Source organism: Peromyscus leucopus, chromosome 22, assembly GCF_004664715.2.
Source record: "Peromyscus leucopus breed LL Stock chromosome 22, UCI_PerLeu_2.1, whole genome shotgun sequence".
NCBI classification, from domain to species: domain Eukaryota; kingdom Metazoa; phylum Chordata; class Mammalia; order Rodentia; family Cricetidae; genus Peromyscus; species Peromyscus leucopus.
Window position 1 is genome coordinate 41,186,984 of NC_051081.1, and position 17,679 is coordinate 41,204,662.

The following is a 17,679-nucleotide window of genomic DNA, read 5'->3' on the forward strand; positions in this document are numbered from 1 at the left end:
ATGCGTAGGAAAAATTAACATGGCATAAATTACCCTTATTAATGAATGCAAACTGTCATTCTTTTGTTCAAATCTAGTGGTCATGGGGTGCAGCTCAGCTCATTTGGTAAAGTGCTTGTCCTAGGTTTGATTCCCACAGTTTCTTTTCTTTTAAAAAAATTTCAATATTTGTCTTTCTTTAGGTGTATGTGGGTCAGTTAGTGTGAGCATGTGCTTGTAAATGCCCTTGGAGCACATGAAAGGGTATAAGATTCCCTGGAGCTGGTGTATCCTGTACAAGATCAGCAAACATTTAACTGCTAAGCTAATCTATACAGTCCTTGATCCTCAATTCTAAGGGTCATTCATATATAAGTGAAATCAGTCTCTTGTGTTTTGCAGTTGTCAAGTTTTTGTTACTACAATACTTACTTTAATGAAATAATTTTAAGAAATGCTTTTTGTGTGTCAGAGTTCATTCAGTAGTTGATGTTTATTGAATTTAAATGATCTGAAACCATTTTGACAACTTGATGCAAACTTGGAAACCTGAATAATTTGAAAGTTTTTCTAAGGAAATAAAAGATATCAAACTTGATTTCACATGTTTTGTTTTCTTTTGAAACAGAGTTTCTCTGTGTAACAGTCCTGGCTGACCTGGAGTTTGCTCTATAGACCAGGCTGGCTTTGAACTCAGAGATTTGCCTGCCTTTGTCTCCTGAGTGCTGAGATTAAAGGCATGAGCCACCACCATACAGCTTCATCAAAGGGGCTTCATCAAACTTTTTCTATAGAAGGGGAAATACAGCAAATACTTTAAGCTTTTCAGTCCATATGGTCTCAGCTAGTTACTCCACTGAAGTAGCATGAAAGTTGTCATAAGTTATACATAATAAGGATAATGGTTTTTAATATAACTCATGGGTTCCTAAGTTAGCATTTCTTGTTTTGCATGTTCTTTTTTTTTATTTTTATTTTTTTTCCAAACATCTAGAAATTATAGAACAGCTGTTTGGTTTTGTTTTACAAAAATAAGTAGCAGGCCAGACTTGGCCCACATAAAAGTAGGTTAGAAATAAGTATTATATGCAACTTTAACAAAAAACAAATAGACACTATACATAGAGAACAGATGTTTGTAGACGAATTTCTGAATGGTCTTACTAAATAAAAAACACGGAGCCAAATATAGGAGTGAAAGACTTAGAGACCAGGGAAATAGGAATAGCCACCGGCCAGCCTTACTTCACCAGCTCTGCAGCTTCTAAATGCAAGCTACTTTTCCTGTCTTAGCCGCGCCTTTATTGCCTTTCTGTTCTGCCCTCTCATTGGCTATCTTAGCCCAGCTACCTCACTTCCTTGTCACTGCCTGTCTGTACAGACCTCCAGGTCTCTATGGTTGGTACTAGAACTCAAGGCGTGTGTCACCATGTTTGGCTCTGTTTTCTAGTATGGCCTTGAACACACAGAGACCCTTTCTGCTAGCTAAGTGATCGAATTAAGGATGTGGGCTACCACTGCCTGACTTGTATGTATGCTTACTTAAAATGGCTTCCTATTTCCTCTGATTTCCAGGCAAACTTCATTAAAGCACAAATAAAATATCACCACACTTGAAGTTTTATTTTTTTTATGTTTGTCTCAGAAAAATGAAAGTAGGAAATTAGTAAAGCTAAAGTGTAAAATGCAGACTATATTTTTGTTTGTTTTTCTTTGCTTTTGGTTTTTCTTTTTTTTTTTTTAAGACTTATTTATTTATTATGTATACAATGTTCTGTCTGAATATATGCATGCAGGCCAGAAGAGGGCACTGGATCTCATTACAGATGTTTGTGAGCCACCATGTGGTTGTTGGGAATTGAACTCAGGACCTCTGGAAGAGCAGCTAGTGCTCTTAACCTCTGAGCCATCTCTCCAGCCTTGTTTTTGGTTTTTGAGACAGGGTTTCTCTGTGTAGTTTTGTACTATTTCTTGATCTGTAGACCAGGCTGGCCTCGAATTCACAGAGATCCACCTGCCTCTGCCTCGCGAGCACTGAGATTAAAGGCATGCGCCACTGCTGCCCAACTTTCTCAACTATATTAAAATCTTTATTTATGGTGATTAAAAGTACAGTATTTTGCCGGGCGGTGGTGGCGCATGCCTTTAACCCCAGCACTCGGGAGGCAGAGCCAGGCGGATCTCTGTGAGTTCGAGGCCAGCCTGGTCTACCAAGTGAGTTCCAGGAAAGGAGAAAAGCTACACAGAGAAACCCTGTCTCAAAAAAACAAAACAAAACAAAAAAACCAAAAAGTACAGTATTTGGTTTAGGAAATACAAGTCTGTCAGATAAGAACACTTACAAATAGGCATGTGCTTGTGTGTTTAGGGAGAGTTATAGAATCTTAACAAATCACTTCTTGTGTACTGTGTTGCATGGAGGAGTGAGGGGCTAAACTTGGATTTGCAGGCTTGGCAGCAGGTACCTTTACCCACTGAGATATCTTGACACTCAATCCCACTTGCCTCCACTTCCCAATGCTGAAATAGACATGTGCCGCCATGCCAGATACCAATTATAATCCTAGCAATGAATAAAAATGCGTATTTGAAAATAGCCTGGGAATAATTGAGTCTCCTTTTTTCTTGGATTGAAAATTTTAATTAAAAAGTAAGATTTACGAAATATGGCACATTTGGCCAGAGTTAAACTGTCTGCTTTTGCTTATTTCAGTGTTTTACTGATCAGGTTGATTACAAAATTGATAGGTTCCTCTTTTGGCAAGTTGTAAGTAGCATAAATAATTTTGTGATAAAGCTGTAAAGTGTATTTTAGAAAGTAAACCTAGCTTTTCAATTTCCTTTTTAGTGGCTTGAGTAAAGCACCAATACTTGTATATAATTTTCTATTCCTGTAATAATTAAATCCAGACTAGATGAACCAGGGAGAACCTAATTTTTTTAGACTTTATTATTGTCTGTGTCACATACACGTGTGTGTACATGAGTGCCTAACGAGGCTGAAGTGAAATACAGTTGTGAGATGCTTGATGTAGGCTCTGGGAACTGAACTTGGTTCCTTTGCAAAAATCAGTTTGTACTCATAATCACTGGGGCGTCCAGCTCCAACCAGAGAGGAATCTTGGAACCTTTGACCCAGGGCAGAGTTGAGCATGTGACTCTGAGCAAATGATGTTAAGTATAAGAATATTCCTGAACCTGCATTTTAATTAATTTCTTTGCAAAAAGCTGTTTTTTAAGAAAATGGCTATGTTGCATCTGGGCATGAAATTGTGTGGATCACAGCCTATATATTTTTTTGTTTAGTTTTTTTGAGACAGGGTTTCTCTGTGTAGTTTTGGTGCCTGTTCTGGATCTCGCTCTGTAGCCCGGTTGGCCTCGAACTCACAGAGATCTGCCTGGCTCTGCTTCCCAAGTGCTGGGATTAAAGGCATGTGCCACCACTGCTTGTTTGCAGCCTATATCTTTAAAAATTAAGCCTGTTATGAAAGTAATAGAAAAATTGAGCATAACAATATAAGTGCATTGGAATTTTACAAGGGTAATCCTAAGTACAGGAGGCTGGATTTGTGTGTGTATGTGTGTGTTATACTGTTTATATGTAGACTTTACAATCTTTGGAAATAAATTTTTAAAGTTTGAAACTAGTAGTGTTTATGAGCATTTTCAGAATCTCTTTAGACTTATTCTAAAACCTAGCCGGGCATAGTGTGGCACACCTTTAATCCCAGCCCTTAGCAGGCAGAGGCAGACAGATCTCTGTGAGTTCAGTGCTAGCTAGGGAGTTTTGGGACAGTCAGGACTATGTAGAGAAACCCTGTCTCAAAAAAAACAAACAACAACAACAAAAAAAAAAACAACCAAAAACGTAACAGCCACCATCATCATTATCCATCATCATCTAAAGTTGGGTCTCTATTGATAAGAATACCAAATATTTATAGTTTTTGATCATTTTTTTATTTTACTTAATCTGTATGTACTTATTAAATTCAGAAATAGACTTAAAATCATTCTCTTTTAAATTCTTAAAGTCCTTTTTGGTTTTTTTTCAAGACAGGGTTTCTCTGTAGCCTTGAAACCTGTCCTGGAACTCATTCTGTAGATCAGGCTGGCTTCGAACTCAGAGATCCACTTGTGTGTCTCCTGAGTGCTGTGATTAAAGGTGTTAAGATTCCTTGTTTTCACATTACCTTGAGGACAAAGTCCAGACTACTTAGGACGAGCCTGGAAACTCTTGATGGATCTTGTGGGTATAGTTCCAGCTCTACTTAATTTTACTCTATAAGTTGTTTATCTCACCAACCACTCACAGAGTTTGTTAGATACCACTTTTCTCTGTGCTAATAAAACACATTCAGCTATATTTTCATTGGTAAGTTACTTATTTTCCTGTCATTTGTCACTGAGTTCCTAGCTCAAGTGTGCTAAAAGTTTGAGAAACAACTACTGAATAATAATAGATCTAGATTCAAGCACTTACTGTTTATTTAAGGCAGTGTTCCTCTGTGTAGCCCTGACGGTCCTGGAACTCACTATATAGACCAGGCTGGCCTTGAAATCAGAGATCTGCCTGCTCTGCCTCTTGAGTGCTGGCTTAAGGCATGAGCCACCACTGCCCGGCTACTGTGTATTTATTAACTGACACTATACAATCATTTCATACTTTAATATCACTTCATTTCATACTTGAATATCTGTAAAGGCCCTATAAAACAGCTGGTGTTACCTGTTCTGTAAATGGAGTTATTCAGTAAAAAATTGAACCCTTATCCATGGTCCCACTCCAGATTCAGAATAGAAATGTTTTTACCTAGTGCAGAAACACTTTACATTTTATTTATTATTTCTCACCCTTTTAAATATAGCTGGTGTATTCTCAGCAGGCCTTGCTCCAGCTGCATTTGTGCCAAATCCATATATTATTAGTGCTGCTCCTCCAGGGACCGACCCGTATACTGCAGCAGGATTGGCTGCAGCAGCAACATTAGCAGGTAACTTGTTGTTCATCATTGTTACTTGTTATGAATTTAGTTTTAACCTTGATGTAAGTTTTATTTTTGTCTGAGTAGTTTGACATTCCTCTGAGAAACTACTATATTGTCAAAAATAAACTGAAATTTGCAGGGAGTTAGTTTTTTTTTTTTTTTTTTCAACTATACTATTACAGAGCAGCAGCATGGCTGCAATAACTTTTTCATCTCTGTGTATAGTTGGTTTATATTTGTAGTTTGTAGCTTAGAAATCCTACAGTGTGGACCATACAACTTCATTTAAATAACTGATTCCAATACTCCAAAACAAAGTGACATTATTTTTCAGAAAATAATCTAGCAGTAGGTGAAACTCTTGAAAAGAATGCATATCTCAAAGTTTCTTAAGCATTACAAGCAAACTGGGGTGCAGAGGGTGTGGAAGACAATTGACTGAAGTTGTCCCTTCTAGCCAAACCTGTATTAATTGCTTAAGTTAAGAGAAACTTAGACGCTAGTTAAGTGCAATCTGACAGAACAATTTGCTGGTTGTGTGTAAAGTCATTGGGGGAAGTTTGGTTTTAGGTTGAATTGGTTACAGATACAGAAATGAGTTCAGTCCTTAAGCATGCTTTATATTTATAGAGGCAAGAATGTGTTGTGGTCATTCTTGGGTTCACTTGCATGAGTCTGCTGGTGGACTTGGCACTTCTGCATTTCAGAGATATCTTCCATGCAGTGATTGTCACCAGTTAGTACTTAGGACTATTGAACAGTCCATCTTTTTGTGGGTATTGATAACTTTCAAACTTAAAACTAATTTCAAATTCTTATTTGCTGTCTAATTTAGACTAGACTGAAAAAATCTGTACCACATGATTCTATAAAGATGTGCAGTTTTCTGGTGCCATTTAACTGAATATTAGTATGTTAATGTTAGTAGATGTGTGTGTATATATATACATTTATCTATAGGACTGAAGAAAGAAACTTCAAGGGATCATTTAGTACATGCTGCACAGTTAGCTTAGATCTTTTAGCACCATGAGTGTTCAGTAGAAATGTAATATAAGCCAGAAAATACAGCTCACCAATTTTTCAGATGGCCATAATATAAAAGAAAAGGAACGAAGTAATTTTCTAACATTCTTCACTGTAGGTTGTGTTCAAATCATTATCATTAGAAATATATTTTGCCTTTAAGTTTGTAAGAGATTTTCATTTTAATAATTTGGTCTTTTATGCTGAGCTTTATTTTCTTCTAAACTAGGAGAGTTTGGCTTTTTAAAGTAAACAAGTTAATTGTCCTAATTTGTTTTCACATGATATTAGGACATTCGCTGTTGTCTGTCACAAATTAGGACATTGACTCATTTCCTTTTTGGTGGACTTGTCTTTTGTTCTATATAATCTATATCATCAAATATCAAATAGAGCAGAAACAGTCCATTTAAATTTTCCAAGTTTGCTTTCTTCCCTTTTTTTTTTTTTGGTTTTTCAAGACAGGGTCTCTCTGTGTATTCTTGGCTGTACTAGAACTCACTCTGTAGACCAGGCTGGCCTTGAACTCACAGAGGCCCATCTGCTTCTGCCTCCCAAGTGTTGGGATTAAAGGTGTACACCACCACTGCCAGACCTAGTTTGTTTTCTTTACCCTTATTTTCTTTCTTTGAATCCTCTAGTTCTTGTCCTGACTACTAGTCTCATTTTCCTGACCACGTAAATACTGATATCTTGTTTGTTTTTGTATGATTCTCAGTTGCTTGTAAGGAGGGTGACTAATTCTGTTTCAAATTGGGAAAATGTCATTAAATCACAGGCTTACAGTTCAAATATTGTTGTTTCTTGTAAGCTTCTTCACTAGTTTATTTTTACAAAGTAAAAATTAATAATTTTAAATCACAAAAAAAATACTCTTTTTCAACTAATGAATTATCTTTAAGAAGCCTTACAGTTTTATGGTATCTAATGTACTACCTTATCTGTGTCTATACTAGACGCATACATTGGCAGTTCATACATGTGAATGTTTAACTCATTTCCTTGGTAGCCTTCACTGCTGTCATGAATGTTCTAGTCTTTGACAATCAGTAAGTATTAAGCTGGGTATGGAGATAAATACTTGCGAAACTGAGGCAGGACGTTATGAGTTTGAAACCAGTTGGCTACAAACTAAGTCTGTTCAATTTTTAAAAAAAAAAAACAAACCACACAAGCCCATACCAGAATGCTGCTACACAGAAAAAGTGTGGGAGAGTAGAAAGATGACAAGGGTATGGTCAGCTCCTGAGTCTTAGGCTTGTCTCCTTTAGTAATAACTGATCTTGTATGTAAAATCGAGTGACTGTTTTTTTTCTTTTGGTGGGGCATGTGGGGTTTAGGTCCAGCAGTGGTTCCACCTCAGTATTACGGTGTTCCATGGGGGGTGTATCCAGCCAATTTATTTCAGCAGCAAGCTGCGGCTGCGGCAAACAACACAGCCAACCAGCAAGCAGCATCACAAGCTCAGCCTGGACAACAGCAGGTAGGCCTCTCCATGAGAAATAATAACCTGAGAAGTCTCTAAATTCTCTTGAGTATGTCTGTACTTAGTATACATGCATAACTACTTATTGATGTTTGTTTTTATATTCTGATCATCATTATCTTGCTTTCTTCAAATGTGCAGCAATTTTAAAACTTAATTTCATCACTTTTAAAAAAGACGAACACCGTTAGTCCCATCACTCAGGAGGCAGAGGCAGTGGATCTTTGTGAGTTAGAAGCCACCCAGGTCTACAGAGCAAGTTCCAGGATAGCCAAACAAACAAACAAAATTCAAAAAGAGCTGCTAATAAACTTGAAGTGGTGGTAAATGTCTCTAATCTCCATCACTGGGAAGCTGAGGCATGACAAACATGAATCTTTGGCCAGCCCATCATGAATAATGAGAACAACAAAATATACATTATTAATGTCCATATCAAAGAGCTTGCTCCTTTAATTATCTTCAGATGTTTATAATGCCATTTTTTATTTAGTAAAAGGAGACAAATATAAGTGCTTTACATTTTCAAACAAAGTATTAGAGTTTTTGACAGGTTCTTGCTATATAGCCATGGAAGGCCTCAAACTCAAAGAGATCCTCCTATCTCTGCCTCCAGAGATTATCTTATTTCAGGCCCTTGCAGAAATTATCATAATAAATGTAAACACATTGTTGGTAAATATGAAAACTCTGGCTCCATATTCATCTTACTTCTACAAAAGCAACTTAATAAATACCTTGTTGCTTGCATGGTAGCTAGTTTTTCCTATGAATTTTCTTTAATTTTTTAAATGATAGAGATGCTCTGTAGAAGCTATCATTAGCTCAGTCATTGTATATCATATATCATTTAATAATTTCTTATAATCCATATCTTTGGCCAGATATATGTTGCTGGAGAGGAGAGGAGAGGAGGGAGGGAGGGAGAACTTAGATTGATTTCACTCTGCCCTGAATTATGTGGCTATTTGTAAAATATATTATTAATTTCATCATGATTGTGTTGCTTTATATTTTTCACACTGAGATTTCATGTTGAAATGAGCTAATGTTCTCTGGAATCCAAAATTTAGAGGGTTTTTTGTTGTTGTTTTGGTCTGGTTTTGTTTTGTTTGTTTTTGTTGTTTGCTTGGTTTTTGGGGTTTTTTGTTTGTTTTTTGGGGTTTTTTGAGATGGGCATCACAATCTCAAAGACGAATCATAATTTCTTCCTTTACACTTATCATGTTTCAGTTTTCAGCCTTGGAAAATAATTGTAATAAATAAGATTTAGCCATTTCCTCTTTAGTCAGATCTTTAAAAAAAAAAAAAAGTATCTTAGTAAGGCATAAATATTAGAAGTGACTTTTACCCAAAGACGTAGAACCTCCATGTTTATTTATAGATAGTTATAGTTAAAAACTAGTAGTGGGTTTATTATGATAGAAATCATAACTTTTCGTGATGAATTTACATTTCATTCTTCAGCAAATATCTAAAATCCACTTGTGATATGTACAAGGTTGTCTGAGATGAATTTGTTATTCTATTGCTTTAAGAGAGTCATTTGTCCTTTCTAGGTTCTTCGTGCTGGAGCAGGTCAGCGTCCTATTACTCCCAGTCAGGGCCAGCAAGGGCAGCAAGCAGAATCACTTGCAGCAGCTGCAAACCCAACTTTGGCTTTTGGTCAGGGTCTTGCTGCAGGCATGCCAGGTATATAAGTAGTTTGGGGAATTGGGTTTTGCTTGATTGAGTGGTTGGTGGAGGTGGGGGGCAGAGCTCAAGATTGAAAATGTTAAAAGTGACTGAACTCGGAATCTTGGAAGCTTTGCCTTCTTGATAATATATTATTTAAAACCCAGATCCAGATACTAGTACTTGAAATCAAATGTTTTTATTTTGTGAGACCCAATTGTGGGAATGACAAGAGTATATTAGAATTCTCAACTTTCTTTTTTTTTTATTGTGATGTGAACCATGGTGTCTTTTCACCTCAACTAATATAACCTCTCACATTCTAAGAGGCCCTTCTCCCATCTGATTCTAGATTGACAAGTTGACAACTAAAATTGATAGTATCATGTGTAATTATCCAATATCAGGGAAATTAACCTTTCACAAAAAGCCATAAGAAGGAGCTGGGAAGATGGCTTGGTGATTAAAAGAGTAGGGTGCCCCTCTAAAGGTCCCTGGTTTGATTCCCAGAACTCATGGTGTCTCACTACCATGTAGTTTGAGTTCTAGGACATCCAACATCCTCTCCTGGCATCTGCTGGCACCAGGCAGGTACATGGTACCTAAACATACATGCAAACCAATACCTGGACACATTTTAAAAGAAAAAGAGCAATCTGTAGAATCTCATGCGAATAAACTGGAAATTGTGTACTGAATAAATTTTTTATGTCCATCTTTGCTGTAAATAGTAGGTCTGTTACAGAAGTAATACAGCTCCTTTTTTCCCAATATAGCTCACATCTATTCTCAACAGATACTTTTAAGAATCCAGTCACCTTTTTCTTTCCATCCAGGCTCCAGTAGTTCATCTTTCCTTCTTTCCTGCCCTAACAGAGGTTTTGTCCTTAGACCCTGTTGTTTACAGGATGCCTAGAATGAAAGACAATCAGATGATCCATTCCTCTTCTCATGATTGATTCTCTAGTGGTTTCCTTCTTTTCTGAGTAAAAGTCTTAAGTCCCTACAGTGGGCTCTTAAGATCGGTGTCCTCTTCTTGCCCAGTTGACTAATTCTTCATCCCTTTCCTGGTTTCAGCCTTATTAGAGGCTTACTCTCTGTTCCACTGTTGGGAGAACACATCTTATGGAAATCTTTTTGGCTTGTCCTATACTTCTTTGGCGTTTTGTCATATGACGTGAGAAATTTTTTTTTACCTATACCTTCAAATCGTTGACCCTGCTGTCACTGCCTAGTGCTACTAATATATTCTGTCTTTAGTTTCTTTCTCTTCAGTACTTAAAACTCTTGGGAATATTCTTTCACTTTTAAAAAGACTTTATTTGTTACCTATTAGTATTTATTACCTGTGTATGCAGGTGCCCATGGAAGCCAGAAGGGGTGTAACTCCTTGGAACAAGAGTAACAAACATGTCTGAGTCCTCCCACCTGGGGTAGATCTGACCTTGGGTCTTCTGATAGACAAGCTTGTACTTCCAGCTGCTTAGCCCTCTCTCCTGCCTCTTTCCTACTTACTGTTTAGTCTACTCTTGGTGGTGGAAAAGAATTTCCTTGGGAGCAAAGATGTTTCTTTTAATTGTTCCTCCTACCTGACATAATGGTAGTTACTCGATGAATAGGTCAGGTGGATAAGTGTTTGGACAGTATGTTGGGAATGAAATAGAGGAAGAAAAACATGACCCAAGGAAACAACAGTACATCCTGTGGTGATAAGCAACATGTCCTTATTTCCAGAACATGTTTTGGTTTTCATTTTAAACCTTTTGGAAAGTTTTGAGGAGGGGTGTGATAGCACATTGGTAATTATATTAAAAGATAATGAGCTTAAAATTATAATGATGAGCCGGGCGTTGGTGGCGCATGCCTTTAATCCCAGCACCCGGGAGGCAGACCCAGGTGGATCTCTATTGTTTCAAGGCCAGCCTGGTCTACAGAGCGAGATCCAGGAAAGGGACCGAAACTACACGGAGAAACCCTGTCTCGGAAAACTGTAAAAAAAATTACAAAGATGAGATAAAGGACATGACACCCGGCCAGTTGGACAGGAGTGGTGATCAAAGAATGGATGAATTTGAGAGATTGACAGGGTCAAGTGAACAGGTCTTAAAGAAAATGACTGTCTAAATTGCTATTGGGAATTTATATACATCATTTAAAATATAGTTTAAAATGTTTTTTCTACAGAGTATTTGTAGCCCAGTATCCAAATGAGGTATCTTTTTTAAAATTCCTTCATTTAGTTGAGGCGTAGGTACAAGAATGTAGAGGTCAGAAGACAACTTCCACCGCTTGTGGTTACAGGATAGAGCTCAGGTCATCGGCCTGGCACCTTTATTTATTTGCTGAGCCATCTTGCCAGCTGGACCATAATGCTTTTGAGTGGGAGTACTCTTTGAGTCTTGAATTTAGCACCGTTGTGTGTACCAGAGAGAACTATTGGCTGACATTTACATCTTGAGATGTGAAAGCATTGGTCTTAATGGTAAAGTGTTTTCCCAGCAGAGTTCATTAGCATGAACTGAATTTGCCTCATGTTTGAAGCCTCTTTGTTAATTGTTTCTGCATGATTGAGATAAAATACAGTTCAGAACTCTATTTTCCTGTAATTTGGTATGTTCTGTGTTTTTAAAACTAAGCACACACCTGTAATCCCAGCACTCAGGTGGATCCTGTGAGTTCAAGGCCAGCCTGGTCTACAGAGCTAGTCTAGGACAGGCTCCAAAGCTACAGAGAAACCCTGTCTCAAAAAAAAAAAAAACAAAAAACAAAAAAAAAAACCTAAGTTGTCAGGCTCTTGTTACTGTGTAAGGCAAGTCTTCCTCAGCCTCAGTTCTACGAGAAAATTAAACCTTTTTGCCCCAAAATACCTTGTTAATTATGGTTAACGTTTCTCCAGTGCTACTAGAGCAGTACTTATTATGTGCTGTCCTTGGGAAGATTAACAAAATTGTCACATGAGTGATTTTTGTGTGTTTTGGTTCAGAGGTAGCATTCCCTTGAGAGAAGCTGCTTAGAGGTGAATTTCACTTTCCTGTATTTTTGAGTTATGTGAAAATGTTATCTGCCTCATCCACAAAGCTACAATAAAACTAATGCCTATATGAGAATCTTCACAAGTAGACTTTTAGTGATTTTAAGTTATCTGTTCAGGTTATATTTAAGAAAATTTCTTAAATTTTTTTTCCCCATGGGTGGGGGTTGTTGAAACAGGGTCTCTCTACACGTCACTATGGCTGCCCTAGACCAGGCTGGTATCTGAACTCACAAAACTTTAAAAAATGTATTTATTTTTAATTATATGTATGAGTGATTTGCCTACATGGATGTTTTGGATCCCTTAAAATTGCTGGTAAGCTGCTATGTAGGAGTTGGGAACTGAACCCATGTTCTTTGCAACAATAGTGTGTGTTCTTAGCCTCTGAGCCATATTTCCAGCTCCCACATTTTAAGATATTAAAGCTTGCAAGTGAAATTCTAAGGGAATATTGATAATGAGGCACTTGGTCTAAAATTTACATGATAAGCTTTTTTATTGACTCACCCGTGTCTTTCAAGCCTCTGTCTTTGTAACTGACTATATGGTGATAGTTTTCTAATATTGAGTTGTTGGTAGTCTGTAGCTTCTGTTTTAAGGACAGTAACTCTGTCCATAATGTGTAAGTAAAAGATATTGCTGATAAAACTACTTCTGAGAATGTTCACCTGTGTTTTTCAGTTGGTTGGTATTCAAAAGTTTGGTAGTAATAGTATGAAACAGTTGACAAAACACAAATATAAGGGAAAGTAGATATTGATGTTTTCTGCAGTAAAGTGTTTTCATTAATAAAGACTCATTTTGATGTTATCTAGGCTATCAAGTACTAGCTCCAACTGCCTATTATGATCAGACTGGTGCCTTAGTGGTTGGCCCTGGAGCAAGAACTGGCCTTGGCGCTCCAGTACGGTTAATGGCTCCAACACCTGTCTTAATTAGTTCAGCAGCAGCGCAGGCTGGTAAGTATAACTGACATTTTTAGAGATGATATTTTTCTGGAGTTTAATTTTTTTAATTAAATGTGTATATTTAAATATTTTTTTGGGTAGTTTTAAGAAGTATCTGAAATTTATTTTGCAGCAGCAGCAGCAGCTGGGGGAACTGCAAATAGTCTTACAGGCAACACAAATGGTCTGTTTCGGCCAATTGGCACTCAGCCACCGCAGCAGCCGCCGCAGCAGCAGCCAAGCTCTAACCTGCAGTCTAATTCATTTTATGGGAGCAGCTCTCTGACTAACAGCTCCCAGAGCAGCTCTTTGTTTTCTCACGGGCCTGGCCAACCTGGAAGTGCATCTCTTGGCTTTGGAAGTGGTAGTTCTTTGGGAGCTGCTATAGGCTCAGCCCTCAGTGGATTTGGCTCATCAGGTAAGTTTGTTTTAAAAACAAGTGTACTTTGCTAAGTGTACCTGAGGTATTTGAGTTTTTAATATAAAGATAAGCAGTAATAACATAGTGTATGAGGGATAGGAATAAAGTGTGGGGCTTTTAGTTTAATTTCACAGAATTCCTGTCAATCTTTCAAGCATTTAGAAATGTTTAGCTTAGTTTAGCAGTCCATCCTCCCCTGCCCCCAGCTTAAGAATTTAATACTCTAAATTTTGCTCATCACTGGCTCTTCCTCATTCTCCATAGTGTTGGAGAAGGCAAATACGTTGCCACCTAAAATGTGGATAACTTAAAAACAAAAATACTCATATTGGGTGGTGCATTCTTACTAGGTTTGGGTAGCTGATTATGATTTTCTCTAGTTGCCATAACTTCTAAATAATTGTTGAAACACTCTAAACAGTCCCTTAAGAAACAACCAATATACTTAAATAATTTAGCCTTTTTCATTGTAGTTAATCTAATAGATTGTCTCTACTTAGCTTAAGAAATCATAATTTTAAAACACCTTCACAATAGGTAAGAACAGCTTACCCTAATTATGTTGATAAAATTGGTGGCCTTCAAGAGGGCACAAATATGAAATTGAACTTCAAGGGATTTTTTTTTTTATAATCTAAAGTCCTTAACATTTATATTTAATAACTCTGAAATCCTTTACTCATTTTCCATCTTTTTTTACACTTCACATTCTTTTCTGATGTGGAAAATGACAAAACTGGGTCTTTGGATGTAGCTCAGTTGGTAGAGTGCTTGCTTGTTTAGCATGCACAACGCCCTAGATTTCATCTCTAGCACAGCATACAGTGGATGTGGTGATACAGATTCAGAATTCCAGTACTTGAGAGGTAGAGATGTCAGAAGTTCAGGGTCATACTTTGTTACATAGTGAACCTGAGACCAACCTAGCTACATGAGGCCCTGTTCTCCTCACAGAAAAGAAAATGGCAAAACTAATGCAGTGCTAATTATCAGTACTTGCCATTTTTCTGATATCTTCTGAACTTTTAATATTCATCTTTGTAGTAGAAATGACCTAGAACAAATATAAAATTGTAGGGAATAAAAGGCACCTTCAGTTCCAAAGAAATATAATAAAGGAGTACCATACTTGCCTACAAAATTTTCTAAATAATGAGCACAACTTAGGGCAAATCTGGCTTGGAGATTGTATTCACTTGGTTTTTGTTGTTTTGTTTTCTTTTATGTGTATGGGTGTTGCGCCTGCATGTATGTCTTTGCACCACATGTGTGCAGTGCCCTCAGAGGCCAGGAGAGGGCGTTGGACCTCTGGGCCTGGAGTTAAGTGATTGTGAGCCACCATGGATGCTGGGTTTCCTCTGGAAGAGCAGCTAGTGTCCTTAGACCCCAAGCCAACTCTACTGCCCAGTCCTTTAAATTTTTGGCTTATTTCATTCCTTTGGAGTTGGTTATCTTAATGTCCAAGTGATGCAGTCCTGTGAGACTTAGTCTTTAATTCTAACCCAGTTGAGATATTATCTCCAAAGAATCCTAAATACTCTGAGCAAAACTGAGAGAAAATACAGCTTAAAATAGACGTCCTGGACACAACACATAGTTTCTAAACTGTAGGTGTTGTCCCTTACTATCCTTGGGGGTGGTAGTGGGGAACAGCTTTGATAAACTGCATATTCCTTTCTCTAATACATGTTACTGATGCTCTGGTGCAGATTTCTAGGTCATCTACTCAATTCTATCAGATTCCCATTTGCTTTGTGAGGAATTTCCCCTTATTTTAAGACACTGGTCTCAGAACTAACCTTCATGCCTCTCACTTTATTCTGATGCCTTGTTCGGGAAATAGCCATTTTACTTGCTTTTAGGAACAATAAGACTAGCACATAGCTCAGCGTTGGAACAGTTGTCTAGCGTGCATTAGGCCCTGGGTTCAATTCCCAGCACCGTGTAAAAGTGAAATAAAAAATTTAAATTAATAATTAAAAATAGGAGGCCTTACACTTGACACCTGTAACTGCCTCAAGTTTCATCTTCACCATTTTTTGGACATTTTGTGAGCGTCCATTCAAGTGCTATACATACATATTATTAAAACGAATGTCACACAATTTCATACGTAAGTGGAATCTAAAATACATAGTAGTTTGTTTTTACATAGATTTTTCTTACCATTATGATAGTTTTCTTGTTGAATAATATTAAATACTTCAATTTATAATACAGTTGGCCAGGGAGTGGTAGCCACTGTAATGTAACAATTAAATCATCCTTTCCATGACCTGTTATTTCTAGAGTGATATTTTAGTTGAAAGTTTGTGATGTAATATTTCATGCATAGTTGATGAATGAGTAATGATTTCAGCATTTGTCTAGCTTCTAAGATTTTAAGTATATTTTGTTTGTCAGTGTTGCAGGTAAATTACATACAGAGCTAAATTTAAAGTGCTTTATGTCTTGAAGTAATTTGACTTTTTAAAAAATTAGTCTTAAAATTTTTTTAAAAATATTTCCTTTTTGGAGGAATATATTGCATGTATCATAACCAGTTTCTTTTGGTTATTTGGCAAAGGAATGATAATGCTGTTCCTCTTAGAGAGCTGGTGTCTTTTTCCTTATTGGATAAATTGATTACTAAAATAGTTATGGTAGATAAATACAATATATAATAAATGTTTCAAGCAATCACTTTGACAGTGTCCTTTTAAATTAGCATATTTGATAATAGTATATATTGACAATTTTTCCAACATCGACGCAAAAAGACTTACTATATTAAGGCTTAATTTAGATTTACTATTAAAGTGCATATAGCTTCCTTTCAGATTCCAATTCTCATATGTAAGGTCTTAAGATGGGAACTTTTCCATAAGTCATGGCAGTATTTTAGAAACTGCATTGGATGTTACAAAGTCAAATGTTGCATTATCTTGCGTGGTGCAGTGTCATTACTCCCCACCCCACCCCCTTTTTTTTCCGTGTAGGTATTTGATTTTGACAAAAAAAAAAAAAAGAGGGTAATCAGGGTTCCTCTCTGTGTTATAAGCTCAAACTTGGTTTGCTTATTTGTGTTCTCTAATTGTTTTCCTTAATACATACCGTGTATGACCTCCTTATATATGGCTTGAGATATAAAAACCAAGATTTAATAGACTTTACAATTCCTTGAAAATTGCCATATTGGTCCGAATATAGAGAGCTTGTCCTTATAAAACCTTATTTATCACATTAGGAAATATTACATGAAATTCTTTACTATATTAAAGGTCTTTGGTTAAAAGAGATTAATACGCCGGGCGGTGGTGGCGCACGCCTTTAATCCCAGCACTCGGGAGGCAGAGGCAGGCGGATCTCTGTGAGTTCGAGGCCAGCCTGGTCTCCAAAGCGAGTTCCAGGAAAGGCGCAAAGCTACACAGAGAAACCCTGTCTTGAAAAACCAAAAAAAAAAAAAAAAAAAAAAAAAAAAGAGATTAATACTTCAAAATAAAAATGTCTGTTCTGACCAAGTTTAGAGATTGGAATTTGGGGCATCCCCTTTACATTCTCAGTAAAGGATTTGACTATCCACACGCATGCTGCTTTTATAGCCAGATCTTGGATTGTTCTTCTGAGCGTGCATTCCTAGCTAGTTCAGGGGTGGGGGACTTTATAACTCGAATCAGGCGCTTAGGAGGCCAGCGCTAGAATCTTAAAAATGAGGGGGCCTTGGGGGTAAGAAAAAAAAGCTTGTCTTTGGTTTGATATAATAAAGAGAGGTATTAATTTTTCCAAGAGAAAGTTTAGTGTTTGGGAGTTTTGTTTAACAAATTATATGAACAATACTGAAAAGTTATCTTCCACTTGTATTTCACAACCAACCAGTAATATTCGGGCCAATATGTACTTAAAGGGCTTCATTTGAACACAGCTAAATTTCACATCAGATATGATTGGTGAGGAAAATTTATAAATACTCCATAGTAATATGATTTTGGGGGAGGGCATTGAAGTCTTAAAAAACAGGTTCCAGACATTAGGATAATACCAAAGTAAACCTTATTTGTTACTGTCCTGAAACATAACTTTGCAATTTAGAGTTTATAAATCATACCAGGGTATTAAAGCACAGTAATCATGTGTTGGTGGTAAAT

The 17,679-nt window shown here is 37.0% G+C and overlaps 1 protein-coding gene across 11 annotated transcripts in view; it reads left to right on the top strand.

The window, feature by feature from the left end:
• Pum2 (pumilio RNA binding family member 2) overlaps nt 1–17,679 on the top strand; it is an 82,582-nt gene that overhangs the window by 36,855 nt on the left and 28,048 nt on the right. For 9 of the 11 annotated variants that reach the window (XM_028867594.2, XM_028867593.2, XM_028867596.2 and 6 more), the window contains 5 exons: nt 4,848–4,973; nt 7,334–7,476; nt 9,039–9,171; nt 13,003–13,146; nt 13,268–13,552. In XM_028867594.2, the coding sequence (XP_028723427.1) occupies nt 4,848–4,973; nt 7,334–7,476; nt 9,039–9,171; nt 13,003–13,146; nt 13,268–13,552 (831 nt within the window). The remainder of the gene's footprint in view (nt 1–4,847; nt 4,974–7,333; nt 7,477–9,038; nt 9,172–13,002; nt 13,147–13,267; nt 13,553–17,679) is intronic. The other 2 variants (XM_028867597.2, XM_037198138.1) reach the window with 1 other exon arrangement.